At 43.7% G+C, this 24,960-nt stretch overlaps 1 protein-coding gene across 1 annotated transcript in view; it reads right to left on the bottom strand.

Moving 5' to 3' along the window:
* Positions 1-4,271: 4,271 nt before the first annotated feature.
* LOC115165805 (carcinoembryonic antigen-related cell adhesion molecule 1-like) overlaps positions 4,272-24,960 on the bottom strand; it is a 28,970-nt gene continuing 8,281 nt past the window's right edge. The window contains exons 4-8 of the mRNA XM_029719199.1: positions 21,985-22,260; positions 21,560-21,677; positions 21,351-21,379; positions 20,791-20,911; positions 4,272-4,310 (exon numbers count right to left, since the gene is read on the bottom strand). Coding sequence (XP_029575059.1) covers positions 20,793-20,911; positions 21,351-21,379; positions 21,560-21,677; positions 21,985-22,260 — 542 coding nt within the window. The 3' untranslated portion in view covers positions 4,272-4,310; positions 20,791-20,792. The remainder of the gene's footprint in view (positions 4,311-20,790; positions 20,912-21,350; positions 21,380-21,559; positions 21,678-21,984; positions 22,261-24,960) is intronic.

Below are 24,960 nucleotides of genomic sequence, written 5' to 3'. Positions count from 1 at the left end.
GGGCTCCCTGCCTGTGCCATTAAACCCCTACAACTCATCCAGAACGCCGCAGCCCGTCTGGTGTTCAACCTTCCGAAGTTCTCTCACGTCACCCTGCTCCTCCGCACACTCCACTGGCTTCCAGTTGAAGCTCGCATCTGCTACAAGACCATGGTGCTTGCCTACGGAGCTGTGAGGGGAACGGCACCTCCGTACCTTCAGGCTCTGATCAGGCCCTACACCCAAAGAAGGGCACTGCGTTCATCCACCTCTGGCCTGCTGGCCCCCCTACCTCTGCGGAAGCACAGTTCCCACTCAGCCCAGTCAAAACTGTTCGCTGCTCTGGCACCCCAATGGTGGAACAAGCTCCCTCACGACGCCAGGACAGCGGAGTCAATCACCACCTTCCGTAGACACCTGAAACCCCACCTCTTTAAGGAATACCTGGGATAGGATATAGTAATCCTTCTAACCCCCCCCCAAAAAATATATAGTTGTACTATTGTAAAGTGGTTGTTCCACTGGATATCTTAAGGTGAATGCACCAATTTGTAAGTCGCTCTGGATAAGAGCGTCTGCTAAATGACGTAAATGTAAATGTAAATGTAATGTATAGCTTGCTTTGATGGTTGAGCTATGTACTCAGAATATTGAAAAAGTGCTTTCTCCGTAAAGCTATTTTAAAATCTGACACAGCGGTTGCATTAAGGAGAAGTATATCTATAATTCTTTCAATAACTGTTGTAAATTTATCAACGTTTATGATGAGTATTTTTGTAAATTGATGTGCACATTCACCGAAAGTTTTGGTGGGAATACATTTTCTGAACATCACGCGCCAATGTAAAATGGGGTTTTTGGATATAAATATGAACTTTATCAAGCAAAACATACATGTATTGTGTAACATGAAGTCCTATGAGTGCCATCTGATGAAGATCATCAAAGGTTAGTGAATATTTTAGCTGTATTTTTGGTTTTTGTGATGCATGTCCTTGCTTGGAAAATGGCTGTGTGGTTTTTCTTGTGAAGTTTATGTCCTAACATAATCTAATTTTATGCTTTCGCCGTAAAGCCTTTTTGAAATTGGACAATGTGGTTAGATTAACGAGAAGTTTATCTTTAAAATGGTGTAAAATAGTTGATTGTTTGAGAAAATGAAATTATGCGATTTTAGCTGTTTTTGCTGTTTTGCATTTCGCGCCATGCTATTTCACTGGCTGTTGAATAGTGTGTCCCGCAGGTGGGACGGTCACATCCCACCTAGCCCATAGAAGTTAATGAAAACTAAACACTTTTACAAAGAAACAAAATGACAGCAAACAGTTCCGTCAGGCAACAGACAACAAAACGGAAAACAACTACCCACAAACACAATAGAAAAAAAACTTCAATATGATCTCCAATTAGAGACAACGCGAACCAGCTGCCTCTAATTGGAGATCATCCCCAAACTCCAACATAGAAATAGAAAAACAAGAACTAAACATGGAAACCAAAAAACATAGAATGCCCACCCATAATCACACCCTGACCTAACTAAACAGAGAAAAAACAGCTCTCTTAGGTCAGAGCGTGACACTAGGAGACAGAACGCATCTCCTTCCTGAGCGGTATGACGGCTGCATGGTCCCATGGTGTTTATACTTGCGTACTATTGTTCGTACAGATGAACGTGGTACCTTCAGGCATTTGGAAATTGCTCCCACGATGAACCAGACTTGTGGAGGTCTACAATTTTTTTCTGAGGTCTTGGCTGATTTATTTAGATTTTCCCATGATGTCAAGCAAAGAGGCACTGAGTTTGAAGGTAGGCCTTGAAATACATCCACAGGTACACCTCCAATTGACTCAAATGCTGTCCATTAGCTTATCAGAAGCTTCTAAAGCCATGACATCATTTTCTGGAATTTTCCAAGCTGTTTAAAGGCACAGTCAACTTAGTGTATGTAAACTTCTGACTCACTGGAATTGTGATACAGTGAATTATAAGTGAAATAATCTGTCTGTAAACAATTGTTGGAAAAATGATTTTTGTCACGCAAAAAGTAGATGTCCTAACCAACTTGCCAAAACTATAGTTTGTTAACAAGAAATTCGTGGAGTGGTTGAAAAACTGTACATCCATTTTTGGACGTATAAATGAATACACCCATTGACTTGAAGAATATAACCTATAATAAATGTCAAGCTTAGTTCAACTGCCGTACCCCAGCAGAACCCAAAATATAAGCTTCAATACGCCAATGTTAGTAAACAAAGAAATATATAAAGAAACACTAGCCTCAAAACATGGTTAAAACTATTATTTTGATATCATGGATGGTCAGTCCTTGAATCCATAGCTCTGTTTAAAAAATGTGAGAGTGGTTGGATTCTTCCAGCCACATCCCTCAGCTGTTTACCGAAACAGGGGAGGGGAATACACATTGTTATTGTTTCAACTGCTGATTTCCCCGTTAAGTCGCTCCTGAGAGTATTGCAATGGTGAGAGAAATTTCAGCAGTGTCTTCCAACTCTTCAGATTTAAAAAAAAAAATGTGTCTCCACAAATAAGTATAGAAGACAAGACTACAATAAAAGTTTTCTACAGTAACACCTGATATGAGGAATAAATATTACATGCATTCATGAGTTACATCACTGCATAAAGGAACAAATGACCGAACTTCCCTATTTGTAGCACAAACTCCACTAAAACCAATAAGGAAGCTGTGTGGAGTTGTACCTTTACTGAGCCTGATAACAATGTTGCCCTCTGTTGCTTTGCAGGCTTTGACTGATAAACACAGTGGACTTTGGTCTTGGGGTATATCCTGATAGGAAGTGAAGTACATTTTACATTCATTTGAGATTATACATTGTAATAAACATCTGTGCTTTATAATCCATCTCTAACACTGACATCACTGTAGGATCTTTTAGAACCATCACCCAGCTTTGTAGGAATTAATGAACTAAATGGGGTGGCAGGTAGCCTAGTGGTTGGAGAGTTTGGCCAGTAACCGAAAGGTTGCTGGATTGAATCCCCTAACTGACAAGGTAAAAATCGGTTGTTCTACCCATGAACAAGGCAGTTAACCCACTGTTCCCTGGTAGGCTGTCTTTGTAAATAAGAATTTGTTCTTAACTGACTTGCCTGGTTAAATAAAAAGGTCACATCAACATATTACTGGTCACACTTGACACAAAGAACAACAAAGATGATGGAGAAATAGATGTAAATATTTATTATTCTGTTTTTACATCATTTAAAGCATATAGCTTCTGTCCCTTTTTGGCACCATAATTGACAATACAGCCTACAAAAAAGTGTTTTTACAGTACAGTCCCCACCCCTACCACCAGAGGACACCCTTATCATTATGCTTTAATTTATTAAGTTTGTCACATGTATTGCCGTGTTGAAGGGAGGACCAATATGCAGCAGGAATGTGGGTGCTCATCTTTTAATTAGATATAATGAAGCATACACAAAAAACAAGAAAGACGAAGGACAGTTTCACAGGCTAAAGCAATAATACTTAGCAGTGCAAAATGTAACTACCCACAAATGACAAACCAAACACACACCTACTTATAGGACTCCCAATCAGAGGCAACTAGAAACACCTGCCTCCAATTGAGAGTCCAGCACCCAAACCTACACATAGAAAAACGAACCTAGAACATACTAATTCAGAAACATACACCCAAAACCCAGGAACACCTAAATAACACACCCCTCTAAACCACACACAAAAAAAACCACCATACAAAACAAACATACCTCTGCCACGCCCTGACCAAATATAATACAAATAATACCTAAATACTGGTCAGGACGTGACAAAGTTACAGTATAGTATTGTATTATCTACTTATTATTAATATGTTTTTAATTACTAAAAGTACACAATAAAAGCAGACTATCAAACATAAGATAAATGTATTGATTATTTACATTACAGATCCACACTGGGTGTTATCATGCAGGTGTTCTATGTGATGATGATGGAATTCACTGGAGAATGGTGGTTGAATGAAGATCTTTACCATTGACTTTTCTTACTGTTAGATTTAAGGTGAGGGAGAAAAGTGACACAGCATGAATACCTTTTAACACATAAATACATTGTTTTTTTTATAAGGGCACAGGGCGAGACCCAGATACGGGAGGCAGATGGTTCGAGTCCCTGATATTTATTAGTATCCAAGGGACAGTCAAAAGATCATAACAAGGTCAGAGTCCAGAGGGTACAGAGTGGCAGGCAGGCTTGAGGTCAGGGCAGGCAGTATGGTCAGCCAGGCGGGTTCAGAGTCAAGGCAGGCAAGGGTCAAAACTGGGAGGACTAGCAAAAAAAACAGAGAAGAGGAAAAAGCAGGTGAATGGAGTAACACGCTGGTTGACTTGACAAAACAAGACAAACTGGCACAGACAGACAGAAAACACAGGTATAAATACCCAGGGGATAATGGGGAAGATGGGTGACACCTGGAGGGGGAGGAGACAAGCACAAGGACAGGTGAAACAGATCAGAGTGGAAAAAAGGCCCATGGAGTTGGCGGAAGAATCCTTTAATTCATGGCCACTTGCTCAGCTGGGCCAGGGGCACTTTAATTAGGTCAGGTGCAAATGTCCGACAGATCTCAACTCATTAAAAGGAGGAAATCACCATCGCCGACCTCACTGCTTTCTCTTCCTTAACTCCATCTAATCCAGAAGTTCTGTGCATCCATGAATCCACGTAAGTCCACCGAATCTGTTACCTTTACCATCTGAACTATCTGTTGCGATCGGGAGAGTGGGCCATCAGTTATTGTTTATAGTTATTACCACGGAGCGCAGCTTGGAGCGCACGCTTCAAACCTATTGTGTAATGTAAATTGTCAATAATCACAGCCCTACAGATCATCACGGGCCAATCATGCCATCGATATATGGTTAATATGTAATGAAATTACATGTACATATGAAAACAAACTTGGGTGAAATATGAAACCCCATTGTTTGCTGAACTGATCAATTCTGATGGGGATTATACATTGAATAACCGATCACTGATTGAATTATTTGTATTATTCTTCTCATGATTATGATGAATAGTTACGAGCCTAAATGACTCAAGGATGATTCCAATTGACTTCTTATTAAACTGAATTGCTGAATTACCAAATTGTTAATAATGAGTGATTGTTATGATTTTATCTTTGTGATTATGAATTTGATTGGATACATGTTATTATGTTTCCTTTGTTATGCAGCACAGACTAACCAGTAAATATACCACTTTATCGTTAACCTCTCTAGGGTAGGGGGCAGTATTTGCACGGCCGGATAAAAAACGTACCCGATTTAATCTGGTTATTACTACTGCCCAGAAACTAGAATATGCATATAATTATTGGCTTTGGATAGAAAACACCCTAACGTTTCTAAAACTGTTTGAATGGTGTCTGTGAGTATAACAGAACTCATATGGCAGGTAAAAACCTGAGAAGATTCCTTACAGGAAGTGGCCTCTCTGACCATTTCTTGGGCTTCTACACTCTCTTTATTGAAAACTGAGGATCTCTGCTGTAACGTGACACTTCCTACGGCTCCCATAGGCTCTCAGAAGGCGGCAAACCGGTGAATGATGCCTTTGGAGCCCCTGGCTGAAAAACAGTAGCGCATTTGGATAGTGGTCGTTCAGAGAACCATGAGACTGAGGCGCATGCACGAGGCGACACCATGTTTTTATTTTTTCGTCTTTGAACTAAAACAGGGTTTCCCGGTTGGAATATTATCATTTTTTTACGCGAAAAATCGCATAAAAATTGATTTTAAACAGCGGTTGACATGCTTCGAAGTACGGTAATGGAATATTTAGAATTTTTTTGTCACGAAACGCGTCGGGCGCGTCACCCTTCGGATAGTGTCTTGAACGCACAAACAAAACAGAGGATATTTGAACATAACTATGGATTATTTTGAACCAAACCAACATTTGTTATTGAAGTAGTAGTCCTGGGAGTGCGTTCTGACGAAGAACAGCAAAGGTAATCAAATTTTTCTAATAGTAAATCGAAGTTTGGTGAGGGCCAAACTTGGTGGGTGTCAAATTAGCTAGCCGTGATGACTGGGCTATCTACTCAGAATATTGCAAATGTGCTTTTGCCGAAAAGCTATTTTAACCTGTTTGGCCTAGGGGGCAGTATTGAGAATTTTGGAAAAAATATGTGCCCATTTTTAACTGCCTCCTACACCAACTCAGAAGCTAGAATATGCATATTATTGTTCGGGTTTGGATAGAAAACACTCTGAATTTTCTAAAACTGTTTGAATGGTGTCTGTGAGTACAACAGAACTCCTATGGCAGGCAAAAACCTGACAAGGTTTCAAGCAGGAAGTACCCTGTCTGACAAGGAGTCGTGCGTCTTGCATCTGTTTATTGAAAAGTAAGGATCTTAGCTGTAACGTGACAATTCCCAGGGCTCCGATAGGCTCTCAGAACCCGGGAAATACCTGAAGGTTTACGAGGCAGCATCAGGCTGAAACACATTATCGGCTTTGGCAAGTGGCGGCTCAGAGGACCTTTGAATGAGGCGCGTGCACGATTCGCTCCTGAGGAGAAATTTTATTCGGCTGTTTAGGCTCAATGCATATTCCCGGTCGGAATATTATCACTTTTCTACGAGATAAATGGCATAAAAATTGGTTTTAAACAGCGGTTGACATGCTTCGAAGTACGGTAATGGAATATTTAGAATTTTTTTGTCACGCCAATGCGCCATGCTCGAGACCGTGATGAAGCATTCTGATAGTGTCTAGAACGCACGAATAAAACGTTGCTGTTTGGATATAACGATGGATTATTTGAGACCAAACCAACATTTGTTATTGAAGTAGAAGTCCTGGCAGTGTATTCTGACGAAGAACAAGCAAGGTAAGAACATTTTTCTTATAGGAAATGTGATTTTGGTGGAGGCTGACCTGGGTGGGTGTCTAAATAACAAGCCCTGTGATGCCGGGCTATGTACTTAGATTATTGCAAAATGTGCTTCATCCGAAAAGCTATTTTAAAATCGGACATATCGAGTGCATAGAGGAGTAATGTATCTATAATTCTTAAAATAATTGTTATGCTTTTTGTGAACGTTTATCGTGAGTAATTTAGCAAACTGTTAGTAAATTCCCCGGAAGTTTGCGGGGGTTATGCTTTTTCTGAACGTCACATGCTAATGTAAAAAGCTGTTTTTTGATATAAATATGAACTTGATTGAACAGACATGCATGTATTGTATAACACAATGTCCTAGGTGTGTCATCTGATGAAGATCATAAAAGGTTAGTGCTGCATTTAGCTGTGGTTTGGGTTTATGTGACATGATATGCTAGCTTGAAAAATGGGTGTCTGATTATTTCTGGCTGGGCACTCTGCTGACATAATCTAATGTTTTGCTTTTGTTGTAAAGCCTTTTTGAAATCGGACAGTGTGGTTAGATTAACGAGATTCTTGTCTTTAACCTGTTTGGTATAGGGGGCAGTATTGAGAATTTTGGAAAAATATGTTCCCATTTTTAACTGCCTCCTACACCAACTCAGAAGCTAGAATATGCATATTATTGTTCAGGTTTGGATAGAAAACACTCTGAATTTTCTAAAACTGTTTGAATGGTGTCTGTGAGTATAACAGAACTCCTATGGCAGGCAAAAACCTGACAAGGCTTCAAGCAGGAAGTACCCTGTCTGACAAGGAGTCGTGCGTCTTACCTCTTTTTATTGAAAAGTAAGGATCTTAGCTGTAACGTGACAATTCCCAGGGCTCCAATAGGCTCTCAGAGCCCGCGAAATAACTGAAGGTTTACGAGGGAGCCTCAGGTTGTAACATATTATCGCCTTTTGTAAGTGGATGCTGAGAGGACCTTTCAATGATGCGCGTGCATGAGTCGCTTCTGAGGAGAAATTTTATTCGGCTGTTTAGGCTCAATGCATACTCCCGGTCGGAATATTATCACTTCTCTACGACATAAATGGCATAAAAATTGGTTTTAAACAGCGGTTGACATGCTTCGAAGTACGGTAATGGAATATTTAGACATTTTTGACAAGCCAACGCGCCATGCGCGGGACCGTGAAAAAGCATTCTAGAACTCACGAACAAAACGTCGCTGTTTGGATATAACGATGGATTATTTGGGACCAAACCAACATTTGTTATTGAAGTAGAAGTCCTGGCAGTGTATTCTGATGAAGAACAAGCAAGGTAAGAACATTTTTCTTATAGGAAATGTGATTTTGGTGGAGGCTGAACTGGGTGGGTATCTAAATAGCTAGCCCTGTAATGCCGGGCTATGTACTTAGATTATTGCAAAATGTGCTTCATCCGAAAAGCTATTTTAAAATCGGACATATCGAGTGCATAGAGGGGTAATGTATCTATAATTCTTAAAATAATTGTTATGCTTTTTGTGAACGTTTATCGTGAGTATTTTAGCAAACTGTTAGTAATTTCACCGGAAGTTTGCGGTGGTTATGCTTTTTCTGAACGTCACATGCTAATGTAAAAAGCTGTTTTTTGATATAAATATGAACTTGATTGAACAGACATGCATGTAATGTATAACACAATGTCCTAGGTGTGTCATCTGATGAAGATCATCAAAGGTTAGTGCTGCATTTAGCTGTGGTTTGGGTTTATGTGACATGATATGCTAGCTTGAAAAATGGGTGTCAGATTTTTTCTGGCTGGGCACTCTGCTGACATAATCTAATGTTTTGCTTTCGTTGTAAAGCCTTTTTGAAATCGGACAGTGGGGTTAGATTAACGAGATTCTTGTCTTTAAATAGCTGTGAAATAGTCATATGTTTGAGAAATTGAAGTAATAGTATTTCTAACGATTCAAAAATCGCGCCATTGGAATTACAATAGCTGTTACGTAGGTGGGACGAAATCGTCCCACATGGCCCAGAGAGGTTAAATAGCTGTAAAATAGTCATATGTTTGAGAAATTGAAGTAATAGTATTTCTAACGATTCAAAAATCGCGCCACTGGATATCCAGTGGCTGTTACGTAGGTGGGACGAGTTCGTCCCACATGCGCCAGAGAGGTTAAAATCGGACATAGCGATTGCATAAAGGAGTTCTGTATCTATAATTCTTAAAATAATTGTTATGTTTTTTTGTGAACGTTTATCGTGAGTAATTTAGTAAATTCCCCGGAAGTTTGAGAGACTGAGGCAGGAATTCCTTTAACCTCTCTAGGGTCGGCGGGACAAAATCGTCCCACCTACGTAACAGCCAGTGGAATCCTGTGGCGTGTTATTCAAATACCTTAGAAATGCTATTGCTTCAATTTCTCAAATATATGACTATTTTACACCATTTTAAAGACAAGACTCTTGTTAATCTAACCACACTGTCCGATTTCAAAAAGGCTTTACAATGAAAGCAAAACATTAGATTATGTCAGCAGAGTACCCAGCCAGAAATAATCAGACACCCATTTTTCAAGCTAGCATATAATGTCACATAAACCCAAACCACAGCTAAATGCAGCACTAACCTTTGATCTTCATCAGATGACACGCCTAGGACATTATGTTATACAATACATGCATGTTTTGTTCAATCAAGTTCATATTTATATCAAAAACCAGCTTTTTACATTAGCATGTTCCGTTCAGAACTAGCATACCCCCTGCAAACTTCCGGCGAATTTACAAAATTACTCACGATAAACATTCACAAAAACACAACAATTATTTTAAGAATTATAGATACAGAACTCCTTTATGCAATCGCTATGTCCGATTTTAAAATAGCTTTTCGGCAAAAGCACATTTTGCAATATTCTGAGTAGATAGCCCAGTCACCACGGCTAGCTAATTTGACACCCACCAAGTTTGGCCCTCACCAAACTCAGATTTACTATAAGAAAAATGTTATTACCTTTGCTGTTCTTCGTCAGAATGCACTCCCAGGACTTCTACTTCAATAACAAATGTTGGTTTGGTTCAAAATAATCCATAGTTATGTTCAAATATCCTCTGTTTTGTTCGTGCGTTCAAGACACTATCCGAAGTGTAAATAAGGGTCATGCGCACGACACATTTAGTGACAAAAAATGTCTAAATATTCCATTACCGTACTTCGAAGCATGTCAACCGCTGTTTAAAATCCATTTTTATGCCATTTTTCTCGTAAAAAAGCGATAATATTCCGACCGGGAAAGCGTGTTTACGTTCAAAGAGAGAAAATAAAAGCATGGGATCCCCTTGTGCACGAGCCTCACTCTGATGGTACTCTGACCGGCCACTATCCAAACGCGCTAATGTTTTTCAGCCAGAGGCTGGAATTACATCATTCAGCTTTTTCCCGGGTTCTGAGAGCCTATGGGAGCCGTAGGAAGTGTCACGTTACAGCAAAGATCCTACATTTTCTTTAAACAGAGCCAAGAAGCCCAAGGAATTGTCAGAGAGGGTACTTCCTGTTTGGAATCTTCTCAGATTTTTGCCTGCCTTATGAGTTCTGTTATACTCACAGACGCCATTCAAACAGTTTTAGAAACTTTAGGGTGTTTTCTATCCAAAGCCAATAATTATATGCATATTCTAGTTTCTGGGCAGTAGTAATAACCAGATTAAATTGGGTACGTTTTTTATCCAGCCGTGTAAATACTGCCCCCTAGCCCTAACAGGTTAACCTGGAGGGGACCCCCGAGACCCTTAATCTCAGAATTGTGCGTCATGATGTTATCCAAGTGAAAGGCTCTGCTGTGACCTTCAGCATTTCACCTTCAGGAAACAGGGACGTGGCCTATAACATCACCAATGCCTTCATGGCAGATGGCCTGAATCTCGCAGAGCACTCCTGCCCAGTAAGTGTTCTACAGAAACAATATCCTCATCTCCAAGGATTGCCTCTTCCTGGCCAGGGTTGCGCTGCTCATCCTGATTGGGTCAGACCACCCACAACTCATCACCCCGACCGAGCCTATACGAGCTGGACCAGAAGGAAGGCCTGTTGCTGTAAATACATCCTTGGGTTGGGCTGTGCAAGGTCCAGGCCATCTACTTCTCTCCACCCAAGCTGTACAGTCACAGCAAGTCCTCTTCACCAGAAGCAATCCAGCCCCATCCCCTGACCAGCCACTGACCTCCTTCGGAATGTGGAGATGCTCTGGAAGATGGACACATTCTCCAACCGGAAGCTACAGGAGGTCACCCGCTCGAAACATGACTCCTATGCATTAGACTTCCTGGAGATGCGCACCACAACCACTGAAATGGATGGCATTCAGAGGTACATGACCCCACTGCTACGGCTGCCCAACCACCCTCCTCTGACAACCACGACACGGGCTGTACTCCCACTACTGCGTGGAACAGAGCCACGCCTGGTGAAGAATCCTGAGCTTGCTGAAGTTCATAACCGAGAGATTCATAACCTTGTGAAGGCAGGCTATGTCACCAAAGTGACCGCTCATGAAGAGGGAAACCCACTCAGCGAATCTTGGTATCTCCCTCACCATGTTATCCAGCAACACGGTGGGAAGTACAGACTTGTTTTCAACTGTTCATTCCAAGCTGCTGGTCAAAGCCTGAATGACTGTCTACTCCCCGGACCAACCTTAGGTCCTTCCTTGCTCGGTGTCCTTTCTGGTTCTGGCAGCACTCCACAGCCATCAGTGGAGACATCAAAGCCATGTTTCATCAGATTCGTCTGCTGCCTTCCGACACCACACTGCTCCGGTTCATATGGCGAGATATGGAACGAGACGCAGAGCCCACAATCTATGAATGGCAGGTACTCCCATTTGGCACCACCTGCAGTCCTTGCTGTGCCATATACGCTCTGCAGAGACACACACGGGAGCACCCAGACAATGACCCAGAAGTATGGGATTCAGTGGAGAATGCCTTCTATGTGGATAACTGCTTACACAGCGTCCCATCCATGGCTGAAGCAAAAGCACTCCTTGATAAAGTATGGAATTTCCTGTCCAAAGAGGGATTCGAGGTCCGACATTGGGCGTGTAACAGAGCGGAGGTTATCCAGCACCTCCCGCCACAAGCCAGGTCCAGTAGCAGTAAACTACGGCTATCGCAGTCTGGCGCTAACCCACAAGAGCCCACTCTAGGACTGAGATGGAGCTGCATACCGGATACCCTGGGGTACAAGCACCGCTCAGCCCTGAGTACCGAAACCCCCACTCTGCGCACCATCTATCGAACCCTGGCCAGTCAATACGATCCCCTTGGGTATATCCTGCCATACACAACCCGGGCCAAAGTCTTAGTCCAGGACCTGTGGCAGACCAAGAGGGACTGGGATGAACCGATCCACCTGGCTGACCTAGTGGAACGATGGATCTGTTGGGAAACAGATTTATCGGAGCTCTCTGATGGCATTTGGACATGTTATGTACCACCCTGTGCTGAACAACTGGGATCATGCCTGGAACTGCATGTGTTCTGTGACGCTTCGGAATGCCTTTATGGGGCGGTTTCCAATCTAAGACTAGAGGATAAGTTGTCAATGCTTAGGCTGGAACTCAGCGCTGCCCTTTCTGGAGCCCAGTTGGCCTCTACCTTGCGAGCCGAGCTCAACTTGCCAATCCAAAGGGTCATCTACTGGAGTGATAAGACCACTGTATTTACCAGGCTCAAGTCGAAGTCCTGCAGGTATAAGGTGTTTGTTGGAACCCGCACTGCGTAAATCCAAGACCTAACAGAAGTCCAGGAATGGAGGTATGTTGACAGCGTAAACAATCCTACTGATGACATTACTCGTGGTAAAACCCTTAAAGACCTGGCTCAACCCCATCGCTGGAGCTTGGGACCACCATTCTTGTCCCAACCATAGAACGAGTGGCCGACAGGCCCCAGGCGTGCGCACCCCCCCCTCCCCCTCCCCCCCTCCCCCCGCGCAACCAACTGAAGCTCATGAGTTAAGGAAGTCCGCCCAATGCTACAGCATCTATACGGAGCCAACAACAGCTCTCCCTGACCCAGCACAATCCCAAACACTGCAGGATCTGATCGTTGCCACAAACCAGACCTCCGATGGGGTGGCTTCCATACCCAACTCCCTCGCGGCAGAGACGCTACTCCTCCAGCATGCACAAGCAGTCAGCTTCCCTGAGGAGCTAAAAGCTATGAAAGTCAGTAGGGAAGTGGCTAAGGACAGCCGTCTTCTCTCTTGCCCCAGAATATGACCAAATCCTTAGAGTGATCAGAGTCAGAGGGAGGCTGCGCCAAGCAGAAGTCTTGGATCCCAATGCTATCCACCCAATTATCCATGACTCCAGACACCCTATTACCAGCCTCCTCATCAAGAGTTATGATGAGAGGCTTCTCCACCCAGGGCCAGAGAGTCTATGGGGAGATGAGGTGGAAGTGCTGGATACTTGGAGGACGAGGAGCCATTCGTAAGCACCAATAGGCCTGCGTGGAATGCCAGATGGCGGTCCGGAGCCACTGTGCCCAAAATGGCAGATTTATCCCCTGCTTACTTGCGCCTCCTCAAACCACCCTTCTGGTCAACAGGAGTAGATTGCTTTACCCCTTGAGGATCAAGCTAGGTTGTCGAGTGGAAAGCGCTGAGGCATTCTATTCAAGTGTTTGACAACTAGATGTGTCCACCTGGACCTACTGGAGAGTTTGGATACTGAAACCTTCCTCATGGCCCTCCGTCGGTTTATCTCCCGACGGGGAAACCCTACGATATCCTGGCTGACAGAGGCACAAACTTCAAGGCAGGAGAAGCCAGGTTGGAGGAAACCTTCTAAGCCATGGAACCCAGCCTCCAGGATCAGCTGCTGGACCAACAAATCTCATTCAAATTTAACCCTCCAGGAGCTCCTCATTTTGGAGGAACATGGCAGCGAGAGATCAAATCTGTAAAGATGGCTTTTTGAGTCGTCCTGGGGGACCAAACTGTCACTGAAACTGTCTTGCGGACCATCCTGATAGAGGTGGAAGGGATACTGAACTCCAAACCCTTGGGATATCTCTCTGCAGACATCGCTGACCCCGATCCGGTTACACTGAATATGCTCTTGATGGGACGAGTGTGGAATTTAACACATTTCCGGGGTGGCTGTAGAAAAGGCCCATGGAGTTGGTGGAAGAATCCTTTAATTCATGGCCACTTGCTCAGCTGGGCCAGGGGTGCTTTAATTAGGTGAGGTGGAAATGTCTGACAGATCTCAACTCATTAAAAGGAAGAAATCGCCATCGCCCGACCTCACTGCTTTCTCTTCCTTAACTCTGTCTAATCCAGAAGTTTTGTGTGTCCATGAATCCACGTAAATCCACCGAATCTGTTACCTTTCCATCTGAACAATCTGTTGCGATCGGGAGAGCGGGCCATCAGATATTATTTATAGTTATTACCGCGGAGTGCGGCTTGGAGCGCACACTTCAAACCTATTGTGTAATGTAAATTATCAATTTTATTTATTTTATTTCACCTTTATTTAACCAGGTAGGCCAGTTGAGAACAAGATCTCATTTACAACTGCGACCTGGCCAAGATAATGCAAAGCAGTGCGACAAAAAACAACAGTTACACATAGGATAAACAAAAGTACAGTCAATTACACAATAGAAAAATCTATATACAGTGTGTGAAAATGGAGTAAGGAGGTAAGGCAGTAAATAAGCCTTGGTAGCGAAGTAATTACAATTTAGCAAATTAACACTGAAGTGATAGATGTGCAGATGATGATGTGCAAGTAGAAATACTGGTGTGCAAAAAAGTAAATAAAAACAATATGGGGATGAGGTAGGTAGTTGGGTGGGCTATTTACAGATGAGCTATGTACAGCTGCAGCGATCGGTAAACTGCTCAGATAATTGATGCTTAAAGTTAGTGAGGGAGATATAGGTCTCCAACTTCAGCGATTTTTGCAATTCGTTCCAGTCATTGGCAGCAGAGAACTGGAAGGAAAGTGGCCAAAGTGGGTGTTGGCTTTGGGGATGACCAGTGAGATGTACCTGCTGGAGCGCGTGCTATGGGTGGGTGTTGTTATGGTAACCAGTGAGCTGAGATATGGCGGAGCTTTACCTAGCAAAGACTTATAGATGACCTGGAGCCAGTGGGTCTGGCGACGAATATGTAGCAAGGGCCAGCCGATGAGAGCATACAGGTCGCAGTGGTGGATGGTATATTGGGCTTTGGTGACAAAAATGATCACGGCCCTACAGATCATCACAGGCCAATCATGCCATCGATATATGGTTAACTTCTTAGGGCTAGGGGGCAGTATTGAGAATTTTGAAAAAAATATGTGACCATTTTTAACTGCCTCCTACACCAACTCAGAAGCTAGAATATCCATATTATTGTTCAGGTTTGGATAGAAAACACTCTGAATTTTCTAAAACTGTTTGAATGGTGTCTGTAAGTATAACAGAACTCATATGGTAGTCAAAACCCTGAGACAGATTCTGACAGGAAGTGGATACCTGATGTGTTGAATTGCCTTTAATATGCAATGAAATTCAAGATAAAGACATACTTGAAAGGGTGAAATATGAAACGTCATTATTTGCTGAACTGATCAATTCTGATATAAAACTGATGGGGATTATACATTGAATAACCAATCACTGATTGAATTATTTGTATTATTCTTCTCATGATTATGATGAATAGTTACGAGCCTAAATGACACAAGGATGATTCCTATTGACTTTTTATTGAACTGAATTGCTGAATTACCTAATTATGTTAATAATGAATGATTGTTATGATTTGATCTTTGATTATGAATTTGATTGGATGCATGTTATTCTGTTTCCTTTGTTATGAATTTGATTGGATACATGTTATTATGTTTCCTTTGTTATGCAGCACAGACTACCCAGTAGATATACCACTTTATGGTTAAAGGAATTCCTGCCTCAGTCTCATCCATTCCTGTGTCACCTGACCCGTGACCACCTGTTCACCTTCTTTGTCAGTCATCCTACCTGTCCAGCCACCCACACAGATTCCACTAATCTTTCACAGGGTGTGACAGTTTTTACAGTATTGCAGTCACATGGTGCCATGTGGTCTAGCACAAACTTACCATTATCCTAGTATCATAGCTACTCTTGAAGTCCTGCATTTCATAATTTGGGATAAAGCTTAAATTAAAAAAGGCAATACATAGAAGCAGTGGTGTAAAGTACTTAAGTAAAAATACTTTAAAGTACTACTTAAGTAGTTTTTTGTGGGTATCTGTACTTTACTATTTTCCAAAACAAAATAATGTACTTTTTACTCCTTACATTTTCCCTGACACCCAAAAGTACTTATTGCATTTTGAATGATTAGCAGGAAAGGAAAATTCACACACTTATTAAGAGAACATCCCCGGTCATCTCTACTGCCTCTGATCTGGCAAACTCACTAAACACAAATGCATCATTTGTAAATGATGTTGAAGTGTGCCCCTGGCTATCTGTTAATTAAAAAATCTAGAAAATTGTGCTGTCTGATTTTCTTAATATAAGGAATGTTTTATTATTAATATTTTTACTTTTACTTTGATACTTAAGTATATTTTTGTGATTACATTTACTTTTGATACTTAAGTACATTTAAAACAAATTAAATTATTTTAGACTTTTACTCAAGTAGTATTTTACTGGGTGACTTTCACTTTTACTTCAGTCATTTTCTTTTAAGGTATTTTTACTTTTACTCAAGTATGACAATTGGGTAATTTTTCCACCACTGCATAGAAGTCAACAGCCACACCAACAGTTGCCACAGTGGAGGCTGCTGAGGGAAGGACGGCTCATATGAATGGCTGGAATGGTATCAAACACATGGAAACCATGTCTTTGTGTTTGATACCATTCCATTTAATCCATTCCAGCCATTATTATGAGCCGTTCTTCACGCCCTGACCTTAGAGACGTTTTATCGCCTCTATTTTGGTTAGGTCAGGGTGTGATGTGGGGTGGGAATTCTATGTTGTGTATTTCTTTGTTTTGGCCGAGTATGGTTCCTAATCAGAGGCAGCTGTCTATCGTTGTCTCTGATTGGGAATCATACTTAGGCAGCCTTTTCCCCTCCTGTGTTTGTGGGTAATTATTATTTCTGTGTGTGTTTTGTGTGCGCCTCAGTTGCGTCATGTTCTTTTCTGTTTTCCTGTTTATTGTTTTGTTCGGTTTCACCTCAATAAAAGATGTGGAATTACAAGCACGCTGCGCCTTGGTTGATTTACGACAGGGAGTTTGAAGATAGCGAACGTGACAGAATTACCCATCACAAGAAGACCAAGCAGCGTGTGCCTACGGGGAAGACAAGGTGGACATGGGAGGGCATCCTGGACGGCAAAGGATCCTGGACGTGGGAGGAGATCCAGGCTGGAAGGGAATCGCCTCCGATGGGAACAGGTGGAAGCAGCGAGGGAGGAAAAGCGACGAGATCGGGAGTCACGGCAACGATGGGAGCCCGAGAGGCAATTTTTTTTGGGGGGGAGCACACGGGGAAATTGGCTGAATCAGGGTTGAGACCTGAGCCAACTCCCCGTGCTTACCGTGGGGAGCATGTGACTGGTCAGGCACCGTGTTATGCGGTGATGCGCGATGTATCTCCAGTGCGCATTCACAGCCCGGTGTGCTCGTTGCCGGCCCCCCGCATTTGCCGGGCTAGAGTAAGCATTCAGCCAGGAAGAGTGGTGCCAGCTCAGCGCTCCTGGTCTCCAGTACGCCTCCTCGGTCCAGGATACCCTGCGCCGGCTCCGCGCACTCTGTCGCCAGTGCGCATTCACAGCCCAGTGCGTCCTGTGCCAGCGCCCCGTATTTGCCGGGTGAAAGTAAGCATCCAGCCAGGACGGGTTGTGCCAGCTCTACGCTCGAGACCTCCGGTGCGCCTCCACGGCCCAGTATATCCTGTATCTGCCCCACGCACCCGGCCTCCAGTGAGTCTCTCCAGCCTGGTACGCCCTGTGCCTGCTCCACGCACCCAGTCTCCAGTGCGTCTCTCCAGCCTGGTATGCCCTGTGCCTACTCCACGCACCTGGCCTCCAGTGCGTCTCTCCAGCCTGGTACGCTCTGTGGCAGCTCCATGTACCAGGCTGTCAGTACGTCTCCTCAGTCCGGTGAGACCTGTTCCGGCTCCACGTACGAAGCCTCCAGTGATGATCCATGGTCCGAAGCCTCCAGTGATGATCCATGGTCCGAAGCCTCCAGTGATGATCCATGGCCCGGAGCCTGTAGTGATGATCCATGGCACGAAGCCTACAGTGATAATCCATGGTCCGGAGCCTCCAGTGATAATCCATGGCACGAAGCCTCCAGTGACGATCCATGGCCCGGAGCCTCCAGTGACGATCCATGGCCCGGAGCCTCCAGTGACGGTCCCCGGTCCGGAGCCTCCAGCGACGGTCCCCCGGTCCGGAGCCTCCAGCGACGGTCCCCCGGTCCGGAGCCTCCAGCGACGGTCCCCCGGTCCGGAGCCTCCAGCGACGGTCCCCCGGTCTGGAGCCTCCAGCGACGGTGCGATGGTCCCCCGGTCCGGAGCCTCCAGCGGGGGTTCCCTGGTTCGGAGCTTCCAGCGATGATTCACGGTCCGATTCCTCCGGCGACGATCCATGGTCCGGTTACACAAAAGCGGAGGGATCAGCGGGCGGAGCAGGGGCTACGCCCCGAACTGGAGCCGCCACCAAGGATAGATGCCCACCCGGACCCTCCCCTATAGATTCAGGTTTGCGGCCGGGAGTCCGCACCTTTGGGGGGGGGGGGGTACTGTCACGCCCTGACCTTAGAGAGACGTTTTATTTCCTCTATTTTGGTTAGGTCAGGGTGTGATGTGGGGTGGGCATTCTATGTTGTGTATTTCTTTGTTTTGGCCGAGTATGGTTCCTAATCAGAGGCAGCTGTCTATCGTTGTCTCTGATTGGGAATCATACTGAGGCAGCCTTTTCCCCACCTGTGTTTGTGGGTAATTATTATTTCTGTGTGTGTTTTGTGTGCGCCTCAGTTGCATCATGTTCTTTTCTGTTTTCCTGTTTATTGTTTTGTTCGGTTTCACCTCAATAAAAGATGTGGAATTACAAGCACGCTGCACCTTGGTTGATTTACGAAAGGGAGTTTGAAGATAGTGAACGTGACAGTTCTCCCCTCAGCAGCCTCCACTGAGTTGCCATGAGAAAAAATGAAACCTCAAAGTCCTAAACAAACTTTTACAGCGATCATATCCTCTTGACGGTCGCCTAGGATAGGGGGCGCCACAGCGCATTTTGAAAAAAATGTGTTCCCATTTTAAACGGCCTGCTACTCAAACTCAGAAGCTAGGATATGCATATAATTAATACTTGTGGATAGAAAACACCCTAAAGTTTCGAAAACTGTTTGAATGGTGTCTGTGAGTATAACAGAACTCATATGGCAGTCAAAACCCCGAGACAGATCGAAACAGGAAGTGGAATTCTGAATTGCGGACTCAACTTCATCACGTTGCCTATTAATCACACCGTGAGCTATGGTTCATTGAGCACTTCCTATTGCTTCCACTAGATGTCCCCAGTCTTTACAAAGTGATTTGAGTCTCCTACTGTGAAAACTGACAGAATGACACGCTGTGTAACGTGGTCACACGGAGAGGGCCATCACCATTATGACGCCGGCGCCCCTGGCTACCCTCCCCTTTCGAAACGTTTATAAAGACAATGCAATCGTCCCCCTTGAATCTTATTGGAGCTCTGGTTGAAAAAGGCCCTAAAGATTTATGTTATACAACGTTTGACATGTTTGAACGAACCTAAATAAGAAAAAAATGCATTTTGTTGAAAGAATAGTCCCGCGGCCACGGAGCTTTTGGTGCAGCCTTCAGAACGCGCTAACAACAACAAGCTAATGGAACATAAAGGATGAACTTTTTCGAACGAAAATACATTTGTTGTGGACCTGGGATTCCTGGAAGTGCCTAAGGATGAAGATAATCAAAGGTAAGGGATTATTGACAATAGTATACAAGACTAGATTTGATATGCGATTGTTCCAAGATGGCGCTGACCTTTATTGCTAGCCTATTGTTCTGAGTATCGCATCCCCTTTTATCGCAAAGTGTGATTACCCAGTAAAGTTATTTTAAATCTGGCATTACAGGTGCTTTCAAGAGATATTCATCTATAAATATTAGAATGACAATATTACATTTTAAAAATGTTTTCGAATAGTAATTTAGTAAATTGTAGCGCTGTTTCATCGGATGCATTTGAGGGAAAATAGTTAACGTTACGCACCGATGTAAAATGCTGTTTTTATATATAAATATGAACTTTATCGAACAAAAGAATGCATGTGTTGTGTAACATGACGTCCTAGGTGTGTCATCTGATGAAGATTGTCAAAGGTTAGTGCTGCATTTAGCTGTTTTTTGGTTATTTGTGATGCATGTGGTTGGTCGGAAAATGGCTATGTGGCTACTTTTACGATATACTCCTCTAATATAATCTAATGTTTTGCTTTTGCTGTAAAGCCTTTTTGAAATCGGACAACGTGGTTCAATTCAGGAGAGGTGTATCTATAAAACAATATAATTTGAAAAAAAAATTGAAAAAAAAAAGTATTAAATTTTGTTACGCTAATGGCGCTAGGATTTTTCGCTGGAGGCCGCACAGGGGTTAAGTTAATGAATAACCTAAATAGGCCAGAGGCTGAATAGCTGTCATTGAGTCAAAACTTAAACATCCTGGATAACACTTTCATAGACAAAGTCTTTCCATACATATCTTTTTCACATTGTACATCTGTTAAGCACATTTATCTTGTTTATTACAGTACGACTGTAGTAGAATACAGACGTGCACCGACATCCCAGGTGACCAGGGCTTACTTACTGTCAGGGCTGTGGAGATTGATTTTGTCTTGTGTTCTCATATACAGGTGATGTGTTCTCATATACATGTGATGTGTTCTCATATACAGGTGATGTGTTCTCATATACAAGTTGTTGAGAGCCTGTAAGAGATACACAAATAGTACGGGTTGAATAGATGATGCTACAGTATCTTGTCTGCATTTGTTTGCATGAGCATTGTTACAGTGTTAACCATTAGTGGCTACATTATTAAGTCATAGTGGTGAGTCACATATAATGGTGCTTTTTACATTGGATAAAAGTAGAGACTCAGAGCGACAAAATTGAATATCATACACTGCATTTGAGGAACAATGGGAAAGTAATTCTGCTTTGAAAGTTGATCAACTTGTAAACTCACTTTTGAAAAAATGGCCTTTGAATGTTTTGTAATTTGTCTAAATCCATTTAATTTATTTGTGGAAACTAAGTTGCTCTAAATAATAGTCCCTGTAAACGTGGAGTAAACAAACATTTAAAAACCATTAGTAATTAGAAATACCATGACAACCTGTAAGATTGGAGATACATTATGCTTACCTCCTTGATGCATTGGCTCAGCATTGGTTCTATATACAACAAGAAATTAACATTGAAAGGTTGCTGTTTAGAAAATAAGAATATAATATTACAGTGCTTTGACAGTTTACAGTGCTTTTGAAATACAACTAGGCCCTCTTTGTGAACAGTTTAGATGAATCTGAAAACAGAGCCTACATTTTCTACCAACTGAAACGTTTTTTACTCACCCATTTTTCCTAATGAAGAACACTGCAACACTAACTGCCCCTCCCACAACCAGCAATACTCCAATCACAATACCAGTGAGGGCACCAGCAGGCAGAACTGGTGATAAAGAGTCCTCTGCTGCAGAGACCAGAGACAAAACCATGCAGAGATGAAACGCTACACAGTGAACAGGCAGTACTGCACACTACAGTGCAAATAGTTAACAATTACAACACAACAAAGACAACTAAAGGAATAGCCATGTGTTTGTTAGTTGGTAATTAGTGTGATGTTACACACTCAAACTGTTAGGTATATCCATATAATTACTTTGTAAAATCTTACATATCCAGCATTCACTTCGTAACTGTCAGATTTGAATGCAAAAAGCCGTTAAAACACAGTAATTGTAACCCCAAGCTTATAGCAGAGCAGGCCTACTTACACTTTACAATGAGAATGTGTTTAGCATCAGCGGTGCTGACGAGGTTGCTGAATCTACACAGGTATTCTCCACTGTCTGTTCTCTTCACAGGGTTTATGGACAGCACTCTCTTATCCTCAGAGATGATTAGGTTGCCACCAGCAGACAGAAGCTGACCATCCTTCATCCACTCTCTGGTGATGATGGAGCCAGCAGCATCACAGGTTAAGTTGACAGAATTCCCCTCGATGATTGGAGGGTTTGGGGAAGTTGTAATGATAGCACCAGATATTGGTTCTGTGAAGGATAATGGTTATATGAATCAGATATGTTGGTTTGATAATACAAATTGTAGTCTAGATTATAATGTAGATGATATATTATCTTGTCAAACAGTAACAGTTTCCTGAAGACACGATGAGCACATGTGAAATGAACAATGACATGCAACAAGGTAAAAGTGTGTGTATGATAAAGAAAGTAGGCCTGCACATGGTATATGAAAATGTGAATAAATGATTAAGGCTAAAAGTGTAATGCGGAAGAGCTGTCAGAGCTATACCAAGATCTCCCCCATTCTGCCCATACAGCGCCTATAGAAGATCTACACCCCCCTGTACTTTTTTCACATTTTGATGCCTTAATATTAAATCTAAAAAGGATTAATTTCGTTTTTTTCCTACAGATCTACACAACCTCATCCGCATTTTCAAAGTGAAAGAAAGTTATAGAACATTTTTCAAATTATTATTTTTTTAACTGAAATATCATAACTGGATAAGACTCCACCCCCCTGAGTTAAAACTTGGTGGAAGCACCTTTGGCAGACATTACAGCGGTGAATCATTTTCATTAAGATTCTACCAGCGAGACAATTACACAAATGTTAATGCAAAAGACACACCAGAATGGCTTTCCAAGAGGTGTTGAGTGGTCCTGAGTGGTCTAGTCTCAGTCCTGACTTAAATCCAGTGCTTAATTTGAGCCGGATCCTGCCGGAACAAGATCCAGCACCTCTCAGATTTTACTTTGTTTGGTACGGCACCTATTTGACCGGATCCGGTAACTCTTGTGGCATGATTTATTAATTGTTTCACTTTTCACACTGCAAACAATAATAAAAGCGATGATCAGTAAATCAAGTTACCTTATTTCTCCCGCCCCCCAGAAAGGCCATCATGTAAAAGTGAGGTCATCCTTCTGTGTAATCATCCTGCCACACTGATTCCCAACCTGCTCTATTATTTGTACATAGAAGTTATTGAGAGGGCCAGAGGGGTAAGTAACTGATCTTGATACAGGTCTTGGTAGTGGTGGTCAGCTAGTGAATAGGTCCCTACGTAATCACATCACGTAGTCTTCGCTAGTTGTCTCTCTACTGAATTTGAAACGTGGGAAAGTAAAATAAAAATTGATGAGATAAGGTAATTGTCATAGACGTCGTTGAAGGGGGACCAAAACGCAGCAGGTAAAGTGCTCATCTTCTTGATTTATTAAAGAAATAACACTTAAACAAAACAAACGACGAAAAACTGTCCAGTAAGGTGCACAGACTATACTAGATACAACCACCCACAAAACACAATGAGAAAACCCCTACTTAAATATGATCTCTAATCAGAGGCAATGAGGATCAGCTGCCTCCAATTAGAGATCAACCCCAAACTATCCCAACATAGAAATAGACAAACTAGAAAGTAAACATAGAAATAGAAAACATAGTAACCAAAAACCCCAACACACACAAAACAAACACCCCCTGCCACGCCCTGACTATACTATAATGACAAATAACCCCTTTTACTGGTCAGGACGTGACAGTACCCCCCCCCCCCCCCCAAAGGTGCAGACCCTGAATGCACCTCAAAAAAATAAATAAATAAATAAATAAACACAAAAACAACCCCAAACCTAAAGGGAGGGAAGGGAGGGTGGCCACAGTCAACGACGGTTCCTGTGCTACACCCCCCCTTCCCAATCCTCCCCCCATGGAGGTGGCTCTGGCTCTGGCCGTAGCTCCCGTTCAGCAACCTTTAGGCTGCAGACCACCGCTGAAGGCTCTGGGTTGCAGACCCCCGCAGAAGGCTCTGGGTTGCAGACCCCCACTGAAGGCTCTGGGTTGCAGACCACCGCTGAAGGCTCTGGGTTGCAGACCACCGCTGAAGGCTCTGGGTTGCAGACCACCGCTGAAGGCTCTGGGTTGCAGACCACCGCTGAATGCTCTGGGTTGCAGACCGCCGCTGAAGGCTCTGGGTTGAGAGGCGTCGCTGGAGGCCTCGGACTGAGGAGCGTCGCTGGAGCCTCAGGGCTGAGAAGCGTCTCTGTAGGCTCCGGACTGTAGGCCGTCTCAGCAGGCTCCGGACTGTAGGCCGTCTCAGCAGGCTCCGGACTGTAGGCCGTCTCAGCAGGCTCCGGACTGTAGGCCGTCTCAGCAGGCTCCGGACTGTAGGCCGTCTCAGCAGGCTCCGGACTGTAGGCCGTCTCAGCAGGCTCCGGACTGTAGGCCGTCTCAGCAGGCTCCGGACTGTAGGCCGTCTCAGCAGGCTCCGGACTGTAGGCCGTCTCAGCAGGCTCCGGACTGTAGGCCGTCTCAGCAGGCTCCGGACTGTAGGCCGTCTCAGCAGGTTCCGGACTGTAGGCCGTCTCAGCAGGCTCCGGACTGTAGGCCGTCTCAGCAGGTTCCGGACTGTAGGCCCTCTCAGCAGGTTCCGGACTGTAAACTGTCGCCGGAAGCTCTGGACGGGGAACTGTCGCTGGAAGCTCTGGACGGGGAACTGTCGCCGGAAGCTCTGGACTGGGAATGCGCACTGGAGGCCTGATGCGTGGGGCTGGCATAGGAGGCGCCAGGCTAGTAACACGCACCTCAAGGCTAGTGTGGGGAGCAGGAACAGGACGCACTGGGCTATGGAGGCGCACCGGAGATCTGGAGCTCAGGGCTGGCACACACACCGTCCTGGCTGGATGGTCACTGCAGCCCGGCACGGGCGGAGCGCTGGG

This window comes from Salmo trutta, chromosome 3 (assembly GCF_901001165.1).
Source record: "Salmo trutta chromosome 3, fSalTru1.1, whole genome shotgun sequence".
NCBI classification, from domain to species: domain Eukaryota; kingdom Metazoa; phylum Chordata; class Actinopteri; order Salmoniformes; family Salmonidae; genus Salmo; species Salmo trutta.
The sequence above is the reverse complement of the archived record's forward strand: the minus strand, read 5'-3'. Positions and strand labels throughout refer to the sequence as shown.